Below are 22,593 nucleotides of genomic sequence, written 5' to 3' on the forward strand. Positions count from 1 at the left end.
AAATGAAAATGAAAATGAAAATGAAAATGAAAATGAAAATGAAGAAGAAGAAGAAGAAGAAGAAGAAGAAGAAGAAGAAGAAGAAATTAAGATTGGAGTAAATTACTTGACAATCCAACATCAGATATTGTAGTAAGTGTTTTGAAATGCTGATACTTTGCTCCCCAGTTTTTACAGTTTATGAGCACACAGACATTCATTGCTGCAGGATAGCTTTTTCTGCTGGCCAGAACATGGTTTTTCCTTTATATTAATTTATCTCCAAATATAAATGGTGGCTTAATATAAAAGCTGCAGTTGAATTCCTCCTGGTAGCTAACATATCACTTGCAACGTATCTGGTGAGGAAAAACATTTTGATGCCAATGGTATACTTCCACATTTGTTAATAGAAGAAAAAGGTAAAGTGGCACCAAGTGGAGAGATGTGTTTTCTGACAACGACTGACTGCATCTGTTCAAGTATAGTAATTTTGCTCCATTTCAGGAGAAAAACAGCAGTTTTTGTACAATTATTCCCCTCCCCCCCCAAAAAAAACTGCAAACAATTTGAAATAGTAAATCAATGACTTTACAATGTCAAAAATCTAAAATGGCTTTGTTAAAGCCAGTGCCCCTGAATGAAAAGCCACTGCAATTGTTATCTTCTGACTCACAGATTCTTTGTTTTGGATGAGCCCATTATCAATGACAAAAGCAGGAATGTGATCAAATTCAACATGTGGCTACTTGTAGCAGCAATATCAGTTTGAGCTTCATCAGAAATTATAGTTTAAATGCATTTTCATTGATATTGGGAGTTTTTTGGGGTGACTTTTTTGGTTTTATGCTGTTTTGCGTTTAGTGTCCACAGTCTCTGAGTCTGCTTTTCAGCCTACCTGACCCCATCCCCTGCTAGTGGCTAGGGGGGAATCGAGCAGCGCTAGTTCATCTGGAAAAAATAGCTGATTTGGGGATTAGACTCCCCTCCCCAAACACCACCCTGTCTAGGAATCCCCAAAATCTCTAGGAATTTTCCAACTTAGAGTTGGTATCCTTGAAAACTCACTTCACTTAGGAAATGCAAGCCCTTTTCCACATTAAGCCAGTTTGGTGTAGTGTTAGGAGTGCAGACTTCTAATCTGGCATGCTGGGTTCGATTCTGCACTTCCCCACATGCAGCCAGCTGGGTGACCTTGGGCTCGCCACGGCACTGATAAAGCTGTTCTGATTGAGCAGGAATATGAGGGCTCTCTCAGTCTCACCCACCTCACAGGGTGTCTGTTGTGGGGAGAGGAAAGGGAAGGCGACTGTAAGCCGCTTTGAGACTCGTTTGGGTAGAGAAAAGTGGCATATAAGTACCAACTCTTCTTCTTTTTCTTCCTCTTCATTGCACAGTGCAATGACATACTAAACCACTTTTTCACAGAAAGCCAAACACATACACTATTGCTGCATTCATAGGGTGAGGATTTTCTGTGTTGCTTTCATGCAACCAAGAAAGCAAAATTATGTATGTGACACCAGAAAAAGGAGTGTTGGGGAACACACTGTCTTCTCCAATATTGTTCAGGCTCTTTTTTTTTTTTAAGAGAGAATTGAAATGCAGCCCCAGGCCAACACTGGATAGAATACTAGCTCCAAGAACAGTCTTGCTGAAATCTCACAGTGCTGAGTACCCCAATCCATGTTTCAGGAGCATTCTCAGAAGCATATATTAGCTATTAATTCCACATTCTGAGCTTTGCTTGCTTATCCCTTCTTCTCTTTTGTTTCTCTTTCTTCATTTTTTTACTCTGATCCTCTTTCTCATCCAGGCTCTATTGTAATTTTTGCTGTAACGGTTTCAAGAAATTGCTGTGCCTCTCATAATTACTACAATAATACTTCAGTGAACTGTAAGGGATATTTTAAAAAGTGGTCTTTCTTAGATACTTACTGAATATCATGATTCTGCCAGTCATATGACCGGAGTCTAAAACTGCACATCGATATATAGACTGAAATTCCATGGTTGACAAACTGGTGGTGCTCATCAGGTACTCACTGCAATAACGGTTCACCTGAGGTCATGGGAATCAGTGATGCAGAATCCCATGAAATGCAGGTGCCAAACCTGGAGTTGAAAATTGATGAGAAGAGCCACCTTCTGAGCAACAGATTTTCTAGGTGAAAGTTTGGGCCTATAAGGATCTATAAACCAATTCAACGAATAGGTATCATAACCCTATCTGTGGATACTTATCTTTGCAGATCAGCCAGGTGAGAGAGAGAGCAAAGAGATTTTCCTGCAAGCTTAGGAAGCCATCTAGGATTGCAGGAAAGTCTGAAAAAATTTAAAAGGAAGAAAGGTTTAAATCCTCCAAAGGCCGTGAACATTTTTTGCCTTGCAGGGGGATATTGACTGCCTAATGAGGACACTGACAACCATAATTTGGCATAAAATATTTGGCCACAGCCTTTATTCAACATTGAGCATAGCAAGCACCACCGGTACTGCCACCACCGGTCCTACTGCTGAGACAGGGAGGCTGCAGGCAGACAGGACAGGAGTCATTATCACGGCTCCCCCTCTCCCCGCGTCATTAATGCTTAGAAGGAGAATGTGTAGGCAGGAAGCTGGGTGTCCAAGTGGAAGAGAAGAGTGGCAGGATGTCTCCTTTCTGGGGTAAGAGGACAATGAGGTGGCTGTGGCAAAGGGTGAAGTTTTCTAAAAAAAACAAATTTATAAATAAATAAAATGTATTTGATATCTTACTGTGACTGATGTACTTACATTTATACACTATGCAGATGAATGCTATAATTTTTAAAAAAATAAATAAAAAGATATTTGAAAACAGGTAGCAGTTTCTCTTGGCGACACAAAATCACTGAATCAGAAGGTGTCTATGAATTGTTTCCAAAGATGTGGCAAGGAATTAGTGAATTAATCAGACAGCACTTCCAGATCCAAGTCGATAGATAAACCAATGCAGCGTAGCCAACTAGCACAGCACAGAACTACAATTCAGCAAATCTGTAATGCATCTCATTACAGAATGAAGACAATTGGCCTACTACCAGCCCAATTCATAGGGCAGCTTTATCAGAAGCAGTACCCGATCTTCTTCCTATGCTGGGGGAGCGGGAAACGCAAAGCAACGACTCACCTTAGTTATGGATGACATATTACTTTCAAACATACAAGTGGCTAACATAAGGATTCGGATCCCATGGGTTGGGGGCCTACCAGCATCAGCACATAAAAAATAAAAACAATATTTATTTAATCCATTAAAACCTTTATATCCCACCTCTCCTCATGGTGCAAGGCAAGCTTACGATAATAGTTAAAAACATTAAAAAAAAATTAAAACACAATACAAGAGCTAACCCTAAGCCTTTCCCTACTTTCCCTTCAAAAGGGAAGTAGGCAGCCCTTGCGGCAGCTCCTGAAGAGCACTAGAAACAGAACAGGAAACCACAGAGACACTTGACAGGCTAACTGGCAGGCAAACACTGAATGTTCAGGGTTGTCACCTCTGGGTCAGGGAATCCCTGGAGATTTGGGGCTGGAACCTCAGCTGGTTATAATGCCATAGTCTAACCTCCAAAGCAGCCATCTTCTCCAGGGGAACGGATGTCTAGAGATGGGCAACTCCACCCCAGCCTTTCACCAAGGAGATGAGTGGCATACATGATTTGCCTTTTTCCTGTTTTATCATTACAACCACCAACTTTTGAAACAGGGGAATCTTGGAACACATCTAACGGTAGCTTAAGAGGGAGGGTGAGTTCTATCACACAGGTCTATAAACCATAAACTTGGCTCTTAGCCTGGAGTTCCAAGACCAGGCTAGGGTGTTGTTCAGCAGAGGCTTCGTTATATCTTTCCCCATCTTTGCTTATTTAATTATTTTTTAATTGCAAATTATTTTGGGTTCCTCAGGGAACACAAAAATAAAAATAAAATGTGTGCATGCATAAACAAACAAATACATAATTAAGATATTAGATGTACAGTTAATAATTGCATTCTAGAGTAGTCAAGCTTGAAAGATCCTTTCTGAAACTTGGCTAAGATTGAGTCTTCAGAAGAATGCAGGATATACATTAATTAATTAATTAATTAATTAATTAATTAATTAATAATGATACTGATGATTGTTATTATTATAATAATACTGCTGTTGAAGTATTGGGTCTTGAATCATAATGTGACCCAAATAACATGATTTCCTTATTTGATATCAATGCCTATTTAATTTCAGGATTTTTTTTGGGGGGGGGGAGGGTATACATATGTCAAAATTTATTCTGCTTCCTCCACCTCTTCTGCCTATGAACAAACCCATCTGACACTTTTCCTAACTTAAGAATAAGGAAAGGGGAACAAAAACAATTATGCATCTTTTTCTCATCAATTAATTTTTTTCCCAAGGAACAGCCTCTCTCATTAAATACATTACACTGACTACAGAAAAAATGACATTGTACAAAATCTGTCCAGCTGCCTGTTAAAATAAACTCCCATACATCAGCAGAATAAGCAGGAGAGCAGCCAGAATGAAGACATGCATTTGTGGAAAACTCCGAACAGTAACAGTAGATGCAAAAAATACAAACCTGGTCATGTGATACCCAAATGCCACCAACTTGACTCTTTCAAGAGTTGAGCTTCAAGGAGTTTCTAAGCTTTCAAGGGAAGCTGCAGTCACTTGCCAAAGACTGCTTTGTTATCCTGAAGTCTGCTAACTTAATGCTGTCCAATTAAAATAAATAAGAGCTAAAGCCTTCGACGCTTCTGTTCTTGAGTATACAAAAATGCCCACACTAAACCCAGCCTCTGAGACAAAAACATAAAGTAAATGCTGTAGTTCACTTGGCAGAGGGTGTTTTGACATTTTTTGTGTGTTATTAAATGTGCATTTTCTTCAAAAATGATACTACGAAACTTCTGTCACCAATGATTTATATTGTAACTGTACTTAAACGATTCTCTCACCCACTGTCTTTTATGATTAAAAAAAGGTGGAATGGAAGGCAAATGGCATGCCTTGCAAACAACAAAAAGCCTCTGTTGATTTTTGAAATTATTTTCTGCCACTGTATAATGGTAACAGCCATTATTTCCACCCTAGGCTTTAGATTTAAAACACCAACAGCAGAATACCTTATTGTGAAAACAGAGCTAAGCAGGAGACTGGGGGACATCCAGGTTTTAAATCCTTCCCTCGCTATGAAGATTTCTGTGAGAGATCTTTTTTTTCTCTTTCTCTCAAGCCAGGTTCTTGCTGGAGGATATCCTACCCCCAACTCCACATCCTCCACATCCTGAACCCAACTGACCCTCCTCCCCCTTACAGGTTCTGTCTGAAAAGTTCTATTGCATTGCTAATTGTTATGCTATTGTTGATCAATACTGGTTCTTACTATAAAATCAGAGTGCAGTAGCACCTTTAAGACCAACAAAGATTTATTCAAGGTGTGAGCTTCCGAGTGCAAGCACTCGTCTTCAGACTATGATCTTCCATCATGACAGTGGGAATATATAGCAAAAATTAATTAGTAAACTGTGTCACAAATCCAAATACAGCCATATGATAATTCTTTGCCAAAACAGCCAATCAATCCCTTGGAATTCAGTTGTAGTTCACAAAAACATAGGAGAAATAAAACTCTCTCAGTGATCAAAGGCTCCCACCCCACCATTTGCACCATTTGCACCATTTGCTGTTTGCCCCATCTGTCACCATACAAGTGTGAAACATTCATGTAAGGGAATTGCTGGCAATTATCTTATCCCAAGACCAGGGAGTGAGATTAAAAAAAAAAACCCCTATGTCCCTGTTGAGTCCAGGGTATGTCATAGTTTTGAGTATTGTGATAACTTGCATTTCTGCAATCTCCCTTTCTAGACTGTTCTTGAAGTTCCTTTGCAATAAAACAGCTACTTTCAGATTACTGTTATGACTATTGTCATCCATTGTTGAAATTAGTGCAAGGTTGGGAGAGGGGCATTCAAATCTGAACATTTCAGATCAGAGCAGCCGTAACAGGAAACAGGGTTTTAACTGAGGTGGTGGAAAGGAATTTCCATTGGGGAAAAAAAGGACGGGGAGGAAAGAGTTAACCATATCCCAGCCTACCTCTCTCTGTCTCACTGACACACAAACAAACCTACCTGCCTTTAAGTCCTGTAAAAAAAGAGGCAGACCTTGCCTGTTTCCCCCTCCAAATCATTCACTGTTATAAATTATCAGTTGTGAATTCAAAGCAATCAATATACTTAAACTTAGGAAATCCCAGGTTTTGTAACAAAGCTTCTGCAGACCTCCTCTTAAGCTCAAGAAACAAAGAGGTAAATACAAGAGCCAACTTTCTTCCATGATTCTCCTTTCTGACTCTTTACAGACTTCTAACAGCATGGTGCCACCAACAGACAAAATAGAGACAGACAGTAGAGGCACTGTATTGATCCTGGATGGTGCAGAGGTATGCTCAGAACAGATAGTGGCTTTTATTTAAACACAATGTAAAGTAAGCACTTGTATTAAGCACTAAAGTACAATGTTTAAATGGGTTCCTATATGGTTTCTCTCCACTCCAGCTTTTATAAGACGGAGATTTAAAACACACATACAGAGCACCATTGTGTTTCCTAAATGCGGAAGGGAGTGTTCATTTCCAGCATGTTCTAGAAGAAGAAGAAGAGTTGGTTCTTATATGCTGCTTTCCCCTACCCGAAGGAGGCTCAAAGCGGCTTACAGTGGCCTTCCCTTTCCTCTCCCCACAACAGACACCCTGTGGGGTGGGTGAGGCTGAAGGAGCCCTGATATCACTGCTTGGTCAGAACAGTTTTATCAGGGCTGTGACTAGCCCAAGGTCACCCAGCTGGTTGCATGTGGGGGAGCGCAGAATCGAACCTGGCATGCCGGATTAGAAGTCCGCACTCCTAACCACTACACCAAGCTGGCTTCTATGCCTTCCCCTGATCCTCCTAAAAGCAGGGAGTGAATGTTGAGCTGGGGTTCAAACTTGAAATGTAGAACTGTCTTTTCAGAACACACACCGCAATATCACATTGGTATCGTAAACCTTCAAAGCATAGATGCTATTGGCATCTGTGGCCTCTCCCCTTAGAAAAATATACACATCTTTTTAAAACAGACTTCAAAAGGAGAATGGCACTGCAAAAAATACACGTACCAAGTTCCAAGGCAATCTCTGAATACACAATGCAAAGTGTCACATAGCAAACTGCTTTATGTCTTTTCTAGAGCCTTTTAATATGGAAGCAGCAATGAACAGGGATTCCAACTGGACATACAGGCCTCCTCTGGCTGATTTCACACAGTCGGAAAAGGCCGGGATGGCGTCAGTATGGACCCGGGACTAATCCCCATGTTTACATGATGTTGCTGCCAGGTTGCCACTCCCCTAGGCCTGGTGAAGATCAGGCCCCAGAAGCCCCCACTAAGGGAATGCAGATTCTACATGTTCCCTTTTGGCATGTGGGGGCCAACAGGACCTGTTCCACGGCTGGCACGTCTGGACAGGAAGACCCGTGCAGGAGGCAAAAATTGCCCTGGACAGCTTCATGACACCATGGGGTGGACCAGGGCTTTAAAAATAATGTAGGAAGATGGTATTGTGTTGAACACAATCCCAACGTCCTGCAAAATACCCGCCTGCCACTACCCCTGCACAACACAACCTTCCTGCTGCCATTGTGTTTCCCAGATCTGTTGCTGAAATATGACTCCCATGGAAATGCAGTATGCTGTGAATCATGCAGCTCAGTAGCAATGTGCCAGGTGGCACCCAGAATACAGAGATAATTTCCCCTGGAGAAAATAGCTACTGGACATTATAGATTACATTTACATTAATGGATGCTTCAGAGAGTAGACTCAATGACATTGTATCCCACTGAGGTCCCTGTCCTCTCCAGGCTCCATTTCTACATCTGCAGGAGTCTCCCAACCTGGATATGGCAGCCCTACTCCTTCTTCCCCCACTGGTGACCAGGGAGGATGCCGAGGGCCAGAGAACATAGGAGGAGATGATCCTTCCAGAACCCAAGACAATTAGAGCCTTAAAGGTAAGAATCTTCATCTTTTGGAAACAAAGGCAGGAGAAGAGGTGGTACTCACATATAAAACATAGTGAAAGTATCTACCACAATTTATTCTTGTACATCTATGTTCAATGGGATTATTGGATACAGATAGCATTGCCAACTGATCTTCAGACAACAGAAAACAGTTCAAAATTACTACTACATTATATATATTATATATATGACAGATTACATCATGGTGATAGACCCTGCTGAGGTTCCCTCCCCTCCCCTCCCCAAGCCCTGCCCCCCTCAGGCTTCGCCCCTAAAATATCCAGGAATTTCCCCACTCGGAGCTGGAAATTCTAGTTATAAAAACAGAATACAAACAGAAGGACCAATGGAGCAGTTGGACTAAAGGCCTTACTAAGCTGTGAAATTTAAAAAAAAAAAACAATTACTCCTAGAATTATGGTTCATTTAATGGATAGAAGTACACATTTCCTTTAAAATCCCTTGCTCTCTTTCTTGCAGCGATCTTTACCTTCTTTGGTGTTCACAGATTTCCTTGCAGATAATTAAAGTCCCCCTTCGGTAAGGAACAACGCTGCTTCTTTAAGAAAAATATTATGTTTTCCTAGGTTCCTATCAAGGTAAATTTCATCAGTATTCAAAGAATGAGCATAGCACTTCAACAATTTATTTCAATAAAAGAAGATTTAGCAGAAAGGAGTATAAATGATGAGAACTTGCTTTAAACTGATTTATTCCCTGCAGCAATAAAAGGAATGTTTCTTCACTCAGCTGTTTAATATGCAAATATGCAGAGCATCCAGCTTCTGACAGCACATCATTAATAAAACCTTGCACTAAGCAGTGCTCTCGATATTTCATCCTGATGAAAATACATGATGATGATTTTAGACTGTATAATTTCAGAGTTGGAACAATGTACTTGCCAGCGGGGGTGGGGGTGGGGCGGGGGGGGGGGAGATCAGTCACAGTTCAGGTGGGCATTTCATATGAAGTCGGGCTATGCTAGCCAGCTGGAAAATTTTGATTTGTGGAAGAGAGGAAGCCTCACAATCAAATGGCAAAAAACTTCCTAAACCAGGAGATTTCCTGGAGATTTCCCAGAATTACAGTTGATCTCTGGACTACAAAGATCAGTTCTCCTGGGTAAAATAAGTGTCAGAGGGCAGATTCCACCACTCCCCTCTCCACAGACCCTGCCTCCAAGCCTCTAGGAATTTCCCAAGCTTTAGTTTGCAAATCTATAATGTGCATTTGGAAAAATAAGCAATGGATGGAAAAAGAGAAAACAGACATCAAGGTGATTCTCCCTAGAATGTCCCCTTAATCCTATAAATGTGTTTTATAAACAGTTTTTAAAAATGTTTTAACTTAGTAAAAATTAAATTCAAGTAGGTAGCTGTGCTGTTCTGAAGCAGCAGAATAAATGTAGAGTCCAGTAGAACTTTTAAGGCCAACAATGTTTGCGTGTGCACACAAAAGATCATACCTTGAATAAAACTTTGTTGGTCTTAAAGGTGCTATTGACCTCTAAATTTGTTCTGAGTAAAAAATAATAATAAAAACATTTCAGTACAATCTAAAAGGAACTTTTGAAAGTAAAGAGAGGCGGCTGAACTCAGGTTTCCATAACTCACAGTATTAATCATGGAAAGGCTTTGTGGTCCGGCAGAGCTGCATTAAAACATAATGAAAATATTAAGATAAGGGTCTCAGGTGTGGATAATGCAGGTGACAATGCCTTGAAAACGAGAGACATTATATCAGGTGGCAATTTACTCTGACGTATCTCTAATGCAAGGCACAGGGAGGTACCACACACCCGGCAGTTAAAATTCGGGAGCTGCTTTCATCGGCACCACTATAAAACGCTACAATCACGCACGATTAATATGCAAACACAGGATTGTGGCAGATCTGCAGCATAAACCTCTCTGCCTGCAAATCACAGTAATATATTTGCAAAGTGTTTGAATCATAGCCTTCGGGGGTTTCCGCAGCCCAAAGTTTTCTTCCCTCCCTCTTGGGGATCAAGGGTTAAAAAGCTGCCCCCATTTCACAATCCAAGAAGGGGAAAAGAAACGACTTAATATTTTAATTTGAAATAATTCTACTAAGAATCAATCATTTAACACATTTCAAAGAAATCTGATTTTTTTAAAATGTTCCTTTTGAATGATTTCCCATGGGATATCGAAAAGACAAAAATGTCTTTGGGGCTGCATTTCAAGGGAAGTCTTGGAGGTTTTAGTAAACTTCTCCTAGCCTGTGCGAGACATGTTTCTGATTTTCTGTGAGTGGCAACAGACCCTTCAGAACTCAAATGGGATTAACCAATTAAACATTTCCCAGTTGTCTCTAAAATAGCTGCTGTTGGCATGTTTTTGCATGGAAGAAACCTCCACGGGAGGATATGATAGAAATCTTGCACTATTTAAATATAGAATTGGGACATCAAAGAAAGGGTTGTATTGAAATAACATAGATAATTAAGGAAGTAGAGAACAGTAATAACTGATTTGCATAAAATGCTAATAAGCCCCTCAAATTGTTCAGCAATTCCTGCTCTAGGCATGGGAAAGTGTGGGTTCAAATTTATGTACTAATTTCACTTAATTCTGTTTGAAAGCATCTCATAGAGAGGCTCTGGCACCTTGGATCTTTGTGAAACAAATTATAAAAATGATGCGCAAGCCAGGCAGGAATTCTCCCCATATTGGCATTCGTACTACAGGGAATAAAAAAAATAAATAATTGGGTGAATCTGGACCAAACAAGCACACTCAAACAAATGAGCAAATATTCCACCCCTACTATTCATTTATAAGAGACTGCACAAGCAAAGGTTACTGAGTTTAACCTATTCAAGCAGCAGCTTAAGAGAAGACCATGCTGCACCTGATGAGGGCAGGTATATATAATGGTTGGTGTATATAGAGGGGTCTCGTTTTTATGGTCAAAAAATGTATTTCACTTATCGTTCACCTTTCTCACTGAGATTCAAGGCGAATTATAAAACTAAAAGCAATGCAGTAAAATGTGCAATAAAAATGCGATAAGGCCACTGCAGGTGATGGAGCTGAACTTCCTCAGCATCTGCCTCTTATTTCCCTGTAGTTTTTTTTTCCCTACAAGTTTTTTTCCCCCACAGCCAAGCCAACTTCCAATATCAGAACTTGGCTGAGAAGAACACTTAGGAGGAGGGTGCACTAAGTAAAGGGTTACCATGTTATCCTTGATGTCCGTGTTCCTGCTGGATTAAAAAAAATAGAGATTTGAGAACCTCCTAGAGCAGTCTTTCTTAATTTTTCACCATTGAGAAACCCCTGAAACATTCTTTAGGCTTCAAGAAACCCCAAGTGGTCCAATCATGTAGAATATGGTTGGGAAGCAGAGCTGTGTCCATGACCACCTGGGGGCGCTCCCCTTTCCACCCCCTCTAGACCCATCATTGGTCATTTTGAGGGGAGGGGCAGACAGACAGGACAATATAAGCTCATATCACCTAATAAATATTTAACAAATTTTAAAAATATTTTTAAAAAACAATTAACTCCTATCTATTTGGGAAACCCTTCAAGGGCCATCAAGAAACCCCGGGGTTTCCCGAAACCCTGGTTAATACAGCATTACACAGTGCCACTATATCACTTCTGGGTCTAAAACTGGAAGTTGTTTCATGGTATCATGTGATGCTGTTTTCTTTTTCTTTTTTTTTAATCTCTGCCACCTCACTGCTCCTGGGACCAGCTAACATTTCTTGAACTGTCCACTCCTTTTACTCTTAAAATGATCTCATCTCTCCATTTTGTGTGACATGGATGCAGCCAGGTTTAAACTAATAGATCTGCTCCCATCGTACCCAGTTTGGCCTTCAGTCCTCACCCACAATTGTCACCTGCCAATCCTGGTTTGGAGATTTGGGGATGGAGCCTGGGCTGGGTACAGTTGGGGGAGGGAAGAGAGCTCAGCAGGGATGTGATGGCACAGAGTCCAAGTTCAAAGTATCCATTTTCTCTAGGGGGATTTGATTTCTGTCCTCTGGAGATGAGCTATAATTCCAGGAGATCTCCATCCCCCATCCTTGGAGGATGGCAACCCTAGCCCCACTCTCAAACCTTCAGCCTTCACTGAACTGGAGACTTTGTTTTGCAAGCAGTAATGGACCTAGATCAATAATCACAATCACAACAGTCCACATACTTAGACCTTCTAACGTTGACTTTTCTCATTTTTATCACTGTCAAGCAAAGGCCACGCATGCAAATGATGCATAAAAAAAAATAAACAAATGTTACATAAAAGTAATAAGACTTGCAGGCTTCCAAAGCAGCTGCAGCCGTGTGCAGAATATCAACACTCCATCTATAGCCACGCTCCCTGCTAGCTGGGGCACAACACTGCCACAATAAGGTTACAGCTATTTTATGCCGTCCCCCCTTTTGCCATTTGCTTCGGAGAAGAAATTATACGCTCCGGAATCCTTGTTTTATTTTACTCTCCAACTGATCTTTGCTCGCAGTGGCACAGCGGCCGCAACTCTGAGAGGTGAATGCGAATGAGCGTCTGAGCCGTTCCTCCAGGACATGTCTGCGTATTGACCTTCAGCATACCCCTGCTTCCCTGCGAGCCCTCTAAGCATGATGCATCGTTTTCACAGGCCATTCTCCCTTCACCCCATTGATGGGTTTCAGAGCTACTTAAATTTCAAAGTCCTGATGCATTTCAGCTCCGGCCGAGGCTCAGCTTTTGCTCACTTACAGACTGTACAAGGTCACAGTAAAGGGAGGTGGGGGGGGTGGGCGGAGGGGGAGCAGGAGCATTTATCAGGATGTATTGCTTTACTTTTTCTATCCATCACAAAGGCGATGATTCTATTTCAGTGAAAATCCATTGAACTCAGATCAAGTCAGATGGCTGTTATCATTGGAAACTCAAAAGCTGTCACGCCATAATCGGTACAAATGATGAACACTGAAATGCAGGTCTGGGGGCTTCTTAATGTTCTTTAGCGCAGACCTTTTTTGACTTGTCGCTTTTCATATTCCGCCAAAAAAAGGTATGCCACCTAAGTAACCTCCCATGCTGAGACAATTTACCTACCCAGCTAGTTGTAATTCAATCAAAGATCATAAATTCAGGGCAGATACATTGTGATTCTGTTTCTTGTAACTGTGGGCGGGGAGAGAGAATAGGATCCCGATTTCTATCACGGAATTATAGGCATCATAATTCTGGATGCTGGTCTGAAAATAAACTTTATCCTCATTGATATTCAGGAACAATCTGGAGTGTTAACTGATACCACCACTATCCGGTGTCTTTTTACGAGAAGGTAGTTTATCTGCATTTTGAGATATGTAAAAACTTCAGAAAAGATTTTTAGTTTTATATTCATTCTGGTTAGAAACGCAGAACAAAACAAGAAAGTACCTTCTTGTTTTTCTCCTTTTTAACAAAATTCTGATAATGGCTCGCTAGGTTACTTTGACAAAAAATTGAACAAGAAAATCTTGGCCTGACTTGAAACACAAAGCAAAACTGGAAAAAAAATAATGAAAAATCAACCAACTATTGGAAAAAATTATAAGATGTGAAACAAAAAAGGCAGAATTCATCTATTTCAATATAATTATGATTCTTGTAATTATCCTGGAAACACAGAAAGCAAAATTCAAAACTCTTCTCGCTATTGTACTTCACAGAGAATTATTTCTTCATTATATCTAGGAGTCCTAATTATCCTTAGACTTTCCACTTAATATCAGTTATGATAGACTCAAAATTGATTTATTTTGAGTTATGCATGCATACATAAAAGGAACAGTGTTCTCAGATGTCAGTCAATTAGGATTCCAAACTAACCACAACAATAAATCCCTGAGCAAAATAGCACATCTTCCACACAAAACCCAAACAGTTTGTAGCCTTTATGGCCAGACCAAGCACATGGCCCTCTTCTTAAACAACTGTTGAATGCTGTATTGGACAGAGACAATAGCATCACTGTTGTCAAAATATTTGCTACGGTTACAGATGACTTAGTATATGCAGATAAAATAATCCTTGTGAGTCCAGTTAAGAAATCTCTTGGAATACTTCTATCCTACCTTATCTCCTCAGACTCTTAACTGGATTCACCAAGATGGAGGAGGGGGGAACCCCATATGCCATTCTACACTGGTTATGTAGAAAGCCTTGGCCTCTATGCCCTCTTGTTGGCCATTATGTGAGATACAATGCTGGAATAGAAGGACTACTGGTCCAACCCAAAAGCTCTTTTTTATGTTCTTATGAGAGCTCTGTTCTTTTGAGATAAGAATACAAAAGATCAGAGCCATTCTCACCTGTTGTGTCCCATCAATGAAACTCTCTCCTGACGGTTACTTCATTATTTAGCTGCCAGGTAAAGAAGAAACCTTCAAAGAGAAATTGCTCAACAATTAAGCAAAAATACCCATTGTCCAAACTCATACACACCTCTCTAGCAATAACTGGAAACTCTGTGATAAAATTATAGTTTTCAACAATTCCTAGAGAAGACTAATGTCCTGGACATTTTGATTTTCTTCCTCCTGCTTACACTCTGAGGTGGCCAAGAAACAAGAAACACATGTGGGGGAACTGATAACCCTACACATTGCCTATATATGCACATGACCAACACAACCTAAGAACCAGCAGAACTGTGTTCTTTCCATATGTGTTTCCTCCAAAGCACAAAATGTAGCACATGAAACAGAGAAATGAGTCCTTTTCCATGTACATATATTTTCAACTCCTAAAAATGTTAGCCTCAAAAAAAAAAGGCACAGAAGAGGGATAGGAATGCATTATTTTGTGCCTCTGAAATATGTAAGTGTAATTTATCGCAGAGCAGTAAATTCCATAATGTGTGTGTGAACAAAGGCATGTTTATAAAGAATATCATGTAAGCCGCTACTGTTTGAAACAGCCTCAATTCTCCACCAAATACCCTGCATTGTGCTCACAAAAAGTAAGTCCGTATTGCCATACTGCGAGGCAGGAAGTGGGGAAACTGTTAAACTATTTACACCGAAGCATCTTTAAGGTCCCACAAGACTTCTGTTTTCTTTTGCCAGAATGGACTAATGTGGCTCCTTCTCTGAATCTGTGGTAGGTATGAGAAGAAGAGTTGGTTCTTATATGCCACTTTTCTCTACCCAAAGGAGTCTCAAAGTGGCTTACAATCGCCTTCCCTTTCCTCTCCCCACAACAGACACCCTGCGAGGGAGGTGAGGCTGAGAGAGCCTTGATATCACTGCTCAGTCAGAACAGTTTTATCAGTGCCGTGGCGAGCCCAAGGTCACCCAGCTGGTTGCATGTGGGGGAGCGCAGAACCAAACCTGGCTCGCCAGATTAGAAGTCCGCACTCCTAACCACTGCCCCAAACTGACTCTCTGAGCATGTTTGCTGTAGAACAGAAAGGCTCTATTAAATGGCAGAGAATTAACATGGCCAACCTAAGCAGAATTGCTCCCTCCTAAGTCAATTAAAGTCAGGAGGGTGAATGATGCTTAGGATGACAGTGCAAATCAACTTGTTAAAAAATTCTTTACCATTTCCACCGCTCTTAAGCTCTCTGAGAAACAACTGTAACCCTACTCATATTAGGCCAGCAAGTCACAGAATGGATGCAAATCCCTGCTGAGTGACCATGCCTGTTTTTTTACTCAGCATTGAACCTTCCAGGTTTTGACCCTGCCAGTCACCATGTCTGGTTTCTTTCCCATTTCCCAGTGGCTCAAGGCTCCTCTTCTCTCTGAGGAAATCAACTCTTGGTACATGGCACCTTTCCAAATTAGCACCACAAAACAGGGCCCTCTTACCCGCCTAATTAGCCCTAATTGAAAGGTAGAGGCAGCTTCTTTCAGATACCGTTCAGAGTTATTTAAACACAGCCAAATTAAATATCATGGCCTTACATAATACGCTGTTAGTGCGTGGTGTCCTGTAGCCATGAGGACTCTTAATTTCTAGGAAGCCAAATGCAGGTCTACCAGGACTACAAGTCTCAAAGCCCAATTACTGGTCAGAGCAGAGATTCTAATGTCCTGGTGAAAGGTCATCAAAGCAACGCACTTTTTGAATATGCTAGTTACAAAGCCAAAGCGCCTCAATTCTTCCTCTTATCTCCTGTCCCTATCAGGCTCATCTAACAGATGACCCTAACCATTCACATTGGCAGCCCTTTGTAGTGTAATGAACACTCTGCAATCTGATGAATGCGGCTACTGCACAGAAAACGTCAGTTCTTTCATTAGGCAAACCTTCCCAAGTTCATGGTATTGAACCAGGACTCCAGCTATTAGGTTGATACACGCTACAGTCAATTCTAGTTACACTTTAAGTGACTATTCGTGTTCACTGACTTCCATTAAAAAAAAAAAACAACTAATTCATTTGGGTTGAGTTATTTACACCGATGCAAATGCTTCTGGTAATTTATGCCAATTATCATTTTAAAACTCCCCCCCCTTTCATTGCTCCAACTGTTATTATTCAAGGAACAAAGTTATCTTTGCCAGAACAAAACATAATGCACAAATCAAATAACTGCATGCCTGCATATCTGTGCTTAATAATGCAGTTTATTGGGCAAAGGGATACATCAAGGGAATTGACAACGGGGAAAGATCACAGAGCAACAATTCTGTAAGTCATCCATTAAGGAAATTTCAGCCAAGGTGCAAAGTGCTGTTTATAGCAGCCAAAAGAACTGTACACACCCAGTTTTTGATTCCTTTAGAACTCTGGGTACGTGTGCACATAAACGGTATTAAACATCCCTTATACGTTGCATTTTTTTAAGCTTCCCACTTTTTCAGCCAGACGTTTCAAAAGGAAATTCATATATGAGCAGCACAAGTCCAGAGTTTCCTTGGTCACATACACACAAACAGTGACGTGTCTTTGGATCCTGGCTTTTAATAACCAAATAAAAGCCAATACTGCATCCCTGCTGGAGCAATACATTTACAATAAACATGCCATTTTGAATCCATTCAATAGGGTTGACAACATACGGAGAATGGGAGGCAGAAGGGCAGAAGTTCAAATTATGTTTTAAAGCATAAACTATTGGGAGGAACTTCCGGCCAAAAAGTAAGATACAAATACATCATCACTAGCAGAATGACTGTTTATATGTTCTTCCATACCTGCTGAAGACATAGTAAAATAGTAAATGTGTTTGGGGTTTTTTTTGGAGGGGGGGGAGACTTGATAGGGGAAATTCTCTGTATGTCAACAGGGGGGATCTGGGAAGCCATGAAGATAAAAGATGTCTGTTCTCTTTTCAGCCCTCCACCCCTCTGTTTTTGAAGGATTATTTTCTAGGGATAAAAGGCAACTTCACTCACCCGGTTGCCCTAGGCTGCTCTTTATCACAGATGGATAGATATTCTGAAATTATAAGTGAAGTTTTGCAATGCAGACTCCTGAAGAAGAGATCATTAAGTCTGAAATTAGTAGCCCCTTGCAGCAAATTCAAATGTTAAAAAAAACCCACAACAACTCCTGACATTGTGCTTAATTGGACAACTTTCTCTAGTAGGGATAGTGTTACCCTTTATCCTACCAGTTCCCCTCTCTGTAACTGCTCTGGGTCTCCCATTTAAGGAAATCAAACCTTAAAAAAAAAAAACTTACACAAAAGAAAACAAAGGAAAATCTGCTTATGCAGAAAGACATCAGAGTAGGCACATAACAACATAAAACCAGTGGATTTCTGAGCATTGTTTAAGGCTATTTTTTTCTTGCTGACAACTGTATTTTTTAATGCAATGAAAGCACCAAAGACTGGAGAAAATAATAAATAGCAGGATTCATAATGTTGTTTGAATCCAGACCCCCCCCCCTTCATGAATGCATGTAGAAAACACAAGCAAAGACAAATATGTTCTAAATCAACACAAAAATGCATTAATACATAGTGGTGGCCAACTTTAGACACAGGACACATTTCATTTTACATCTGCACGGCAAAAGTGCATGCTCAACAGTTAAAGGTGCATGGAGATGGGGCCATGGCTCACTGGCAGAGCACCTGCTTTGCATGCACAAGGTTCCAGTTTCAATCCCTGACATCTTCATTTAAAAAGAAGCAGACAGGAGATGATATGAAAGACCTTAGCCTGAGACCCCGTAGAGCTGCTGCCAGTCTGAGCAGACGATACTGACTTTTGGTTGCCTGATTCAGTATAAGGCAGCTTCACTTATATTTAAGAAGTGCAATTGTTTAAACAGTACTGGGTAAGTGCAATGCCAAAATGAAGTCTAATGCCAACTTTGGGTTTATCCGCTCTGAATCCTTTCATTACGTCTAGGCAGATCAAAGTTTACCATTATACCTGAGCTTGGCCTCTAATACTACTAACTGGTATTGTCTCACGTTCTGGCTTTCACATGTGGTTGGCTTTGACCTGTTCATCAGTTGGGCCAGTGCCATAGCTTATGCAGCAAAACCTCAACATACAACACATCCACAAACTACTGGTACAGTTTTTTCCACAGGTACCTACACTATTTAAACTGGGGTCTTTGGCTCTTAGCCTGTGGCTAACAGCCAAGGGACATGATGAATTTCTAAAGCCCTAGATGTGCCCTAGCTCAGGGGTAGTCAACCTGTGGTCCTCCAGATGTCCATGGACTACAATTCCCATGAGCCCCACCAGCAAATGCTGGTGGGGGCTCATGGGAATTGTAGTCCATGGACATCTGGAGGACCACAGGTTGATGAGGTTACTGCCCACATTTGGAGCCAAGCTATTAGAAGACAAACTGAGACTAGACTACTATTTTTGTGCAGGAGGTATGGGTGTGTGTGTGTGTGTGTGTGTGTAGCATGCAGCTCTGCAACTACACACCAGTGGCAGCTCAGAGTGGCACCTGTGGTGTGGAATCACCTGAGACAATCACTAGTGTGAAAGAGATGTTTTTTAAGCATAGGGTAGGATATGTGGAAGGAAAAGGGAAATCACAACACTTTGCCACACTCTCACATCACAAAGCAAACACATGCAAGCAGACTGAGTCAACACTCTCTAAATAAAGAGTACATTCATAAATAAGCCGTCACACCACCAGTTTGTTTACTCTCGCCGGGTGATAATTGTTTGCAACAGAATATATCAGTAAATTCTTTACTGGGAATCACAGCCAGGAAATGTTAAATAATTAATGTCGCCCTCCCAGTCTCTTGCAACGCAGTGGATATAAATGACCATGTAATTCCAAACCCAATTATCACTACTTATCCATTCCATTTTGTAGTTAAAATCCCACAAAATTAAAGGGCATCAATTGTTAATGGTAATAGGCCAGACAAGGGATTAAAGATTATTTTTTATGTTTACTTCCTGCCAAGGGATTTTTCCCCCTTTCATTTTTGGCAGAAAATCCTTCAGACAAGAGGCTTGCTCAACTGAGATCCGTCTAGTATGCTGAAATTTCCAAACTTCTGAAACCATCATGCATATAACTACTTATTTCATTTGGTTGCTCCTTAAATATACCAAGAGGCCTTCTTATACCAGATTTACAGGACGTGGAATTCCCAGAAGTAGATTTGACTTTTCAAACAACATTGTAGATGCTTTCACTGAGCCAACTTTACTGTGCTCTTTCATGATAGATCAAAGTGAACATTACTCATTACCTGTAACAAAAGCCAGGGGTCCCAGGTTTAATCCTGGATCTCCAGTCAAAATGCTTGCAGGATCAGAAAGAATCAACTGCTCCCTGAAGACCTGCTGCTGGCTGTTTTTATTAGTTTTGAATATACTTCTACTCATACCTGGATAGCCCAGGTTAGCATAATCTCATCACATCTTGGAAGGTAAGCAGATTTTGCCCTTGTTAGTATTTTGATGATATCTTGACCACCAAGGAATGTCAGGTTCATGACTCAGCGGTGGGCAATGACAAACCACCTCTGAACATCTGTTGCCTTGAAAACCCTATGAGGTTTCCATAACTCAGCTGTGACTTGTTGACAAACAACAAATGCATTTCTATGTTATCTTTCTCCAGACAAGCCAAGCCCAAGGCAGTTACACAGGAAAACATGTTATTTCTTTCTGATTAAAGTATCCATGGCTGTACACTTTTATTCTGGTTCTTTCTTATTAGTATTAGTATTATTTGTGTTTGTAAGTTTGTAAGCAGCGTGAACAAAAATTGTGGAAAGACTTCAAAGATTCTTAAGATAAACTAAGAAATCACACAAAAAATAGATTTGCAAGAAACATTGCAAACATTGGCAGAAAGGTAGACAACTATGTGTGGGTAGCCACACAAGAGCTGATGCCAATCTGGAAACACCCAAGACAAACCTTCTCCCAACTAGTTAGACAAGATATAACAGAGCCAAAAGAAAATGTCATCAACATGCTCAGAGATTCCTAGATGCTTCTCTTAGACCGTTTCCGCACTGGGAACTTCACTGCCCCAGCTCCCATGCAGGAGCGCAAATCGGGGGCAGATGAGGCGCACTGGGATAAATGCTCCCCCATGTGGGTGCAGGAAGAGGTGGGGCAACCTGCCACGACTAAAACTCCAGCCTGCAACCTAGCATAAAACCTCCAGTGCATAAACGGTCTTAGGACCTAAAGCAAAATCAAGTAATCGTGTATTTTTTTATAAAAGAAAATCTCAACTTGAAAGGCTCCCATCCCACATGAGTCCAGGGTACAAACAAAAATGGCCAAGCTTTCATTTTCTGCACAGAGCAGGAACACTTTTGCAGTGTTCAATATTTTTGAGTTTTGTCAGCACAAGGAATTAATATAACTCTGGAAACCATATTTCACTCCTGGTCCCATAGATCTATGTCATTTATTCTTAAATCTCATGGCGCTAATATACTTTTCAAGTCAGATAATTCCCTGAATTGTATGGTCTGCTTATAGATTCCTGCTGTAGCAATTCATTTGAAAAATGCTACTGCTCAGCCGTAAGGATGACTCCTTTTGGTTATTCAGGTCCAAGGCAAAGGGAAGTAAACAAGCAATCCAGTTGGATCTTGAAAATCACAGCCTGTTCACTGATATTACAAGCTATCACAAATAGAAATGGGGTGGGCGGGGGGGGGGAATTGCCAGCAGCTTTTTGTGTTCTGCACAGCAGTGCCCTCCCATCCTTGACAAAAAATGATCCTCCATTAAGTCAAAAAGATTTTAAATATAATGACATCCTTCATTCGGTGATCAATATGGATGGAGTGTGATGGAAGATCTTGCACTCAGCCAGGATTCTGGTGTGGGGAGGATCTAAATGCCTCCTTGTCAATAGTCACCAAGGTAGCCCAGCTGGCATTTTTCCACCTTTGCTAGGCACAGCTGCTAATGCTCTATCTGTCTCAAGAACACCTTGCCACAGTGATCCATGCAATGGTCATCTCCAGATTAGATTTCTGTAATTCACTCTACGCAGGCCTTCCCTTGTCCTTGACCCCGAAAATCCAGCTGGTGCAAAATGCACCATGGAAAACCCATATCCAGCCAGTGCTGAGGCTGCTGCATTGGCTACTGGTTAAATACCGGATCAAGTTCAAGGTTTTGGTTTTGACTTTCAAGGCCATTTGCAGTCTGGGCTCAATGTATTTGAGGGACTGTTTAACCCCCTATGCTCCCCAGGGCTCCGAGTTCTGCAGGTACAAACAGGATAGAGATTGGAGGTCCCTGGTTCTCATGAGGTTTGCCTGGCCTTGACCAGGTTCAGGCCTTTTTCGCCCCTGGCCCAACTGGCGAAATGAGCTCTTGGAAGAGCTAAGGGCCCTGACAGAGCTGCTTCAGTCCCACAAGGCCAGTAAGATGGAGCTCTTCTACCAGAAATTTGGTTGAGGCCAGGATGTGGAGGGTGTGTGGTGGGCGGAAGGAGAGGGGCGATCCTGAAACCATTTAATGGGTTGCCCATGTGCTTTCCCTCTCTCACGCCTCCCTGCTTGCAGCTCTTTTCCCACCCTCCCTCCTGGCATAGTTTAATCTTCTGGAAATTGTTTTCTGTCTCAATGCTATGTTTGTTGCACCCATCATTGTCTTGTAATTAGTCACAGCTGGTGGTTTGGAAGGGGGTGGATCCTTTTGGTGTGGAGCCTGGACCTGCGTGCTGGGCTTCACTATTATCGGGGTCCCCCATAAGAGGCTAGGTGCATGCTGAGCAACAGCACCTCTACGATCGGAGGGAGCTGCCTTGCTCTGTGGGTGATGGTGGGTGCCTTAATAGAGGCTGTTGCCCATAGGGCCTCCACCAATACCACCCTCCCATTGGCCCAGCAGACCTGGCGGTTTTGGGGAGCTTGACCTGGCATGTTGTTCTGTCCCCAAAAGGTGTGGCTTTGTTTGGTCAGCTGGCTGCTCAGAAGCTGGACCCGCCCCTTGGTATTTGACAATGCTCATGTACATAACAATAAAGATGTGGCCAGAAATTATGCCCAAAAGTATTGTTGTCCGAGTCCTCTGTACAGCCTGGAAAATTCCAGCCTGCAAGGTAATTGCCCCTGATATGAACACACCA

At 41.4% G+C, this 22,593-nt stretch overlaps 2 protein-coding genes across 3 annotated transcripts in view; one reads left to right on the forward strand and one right to left on the reverse strand.

Annotated features, from left to right (window-relative positions):
- Nucleotides 1-22,593, reverse strand: part of WWOX (WW domain containing oxidoreductase) — a 538,960-nt gene that overhangs the window by 285,664 nt on the left and 230,703 nt on the right. The window lies entirely within an intron of this gene.
- LOC143823983 (uncharacterized) overlaps nt 1-22,593 on the forward strand; it is a 37,290-nt gene that overhangs the window by 1,288 nt on the left and 13,409 nt on the right. Inside the window, exon 2 of the mRNA XM_077310764.1 lies at nt 6,375-6,455. Coding sequence (XP_077166879.1) covers nt 6,375-6,455 — 81 coding nt within the window. The remainder of the gene's footprint in view (nt 1-6,374; nt 6,456-22,593) is intronic.

This window comes from Paroedura picta, chromosome 14 (genome assembly GCF_049243985.1).
Source record: "Paroedura picta isolate Pp20150507F chromosome 14, Ppicta_v3.0, whole genome shotgun sequence".
Taxonomy (NCBI): Eukaryota; Metazoa; Chordata; class Lepidosauria; order Squamata; family Gekkonidae; genus Paroedura; species Paroedura picta.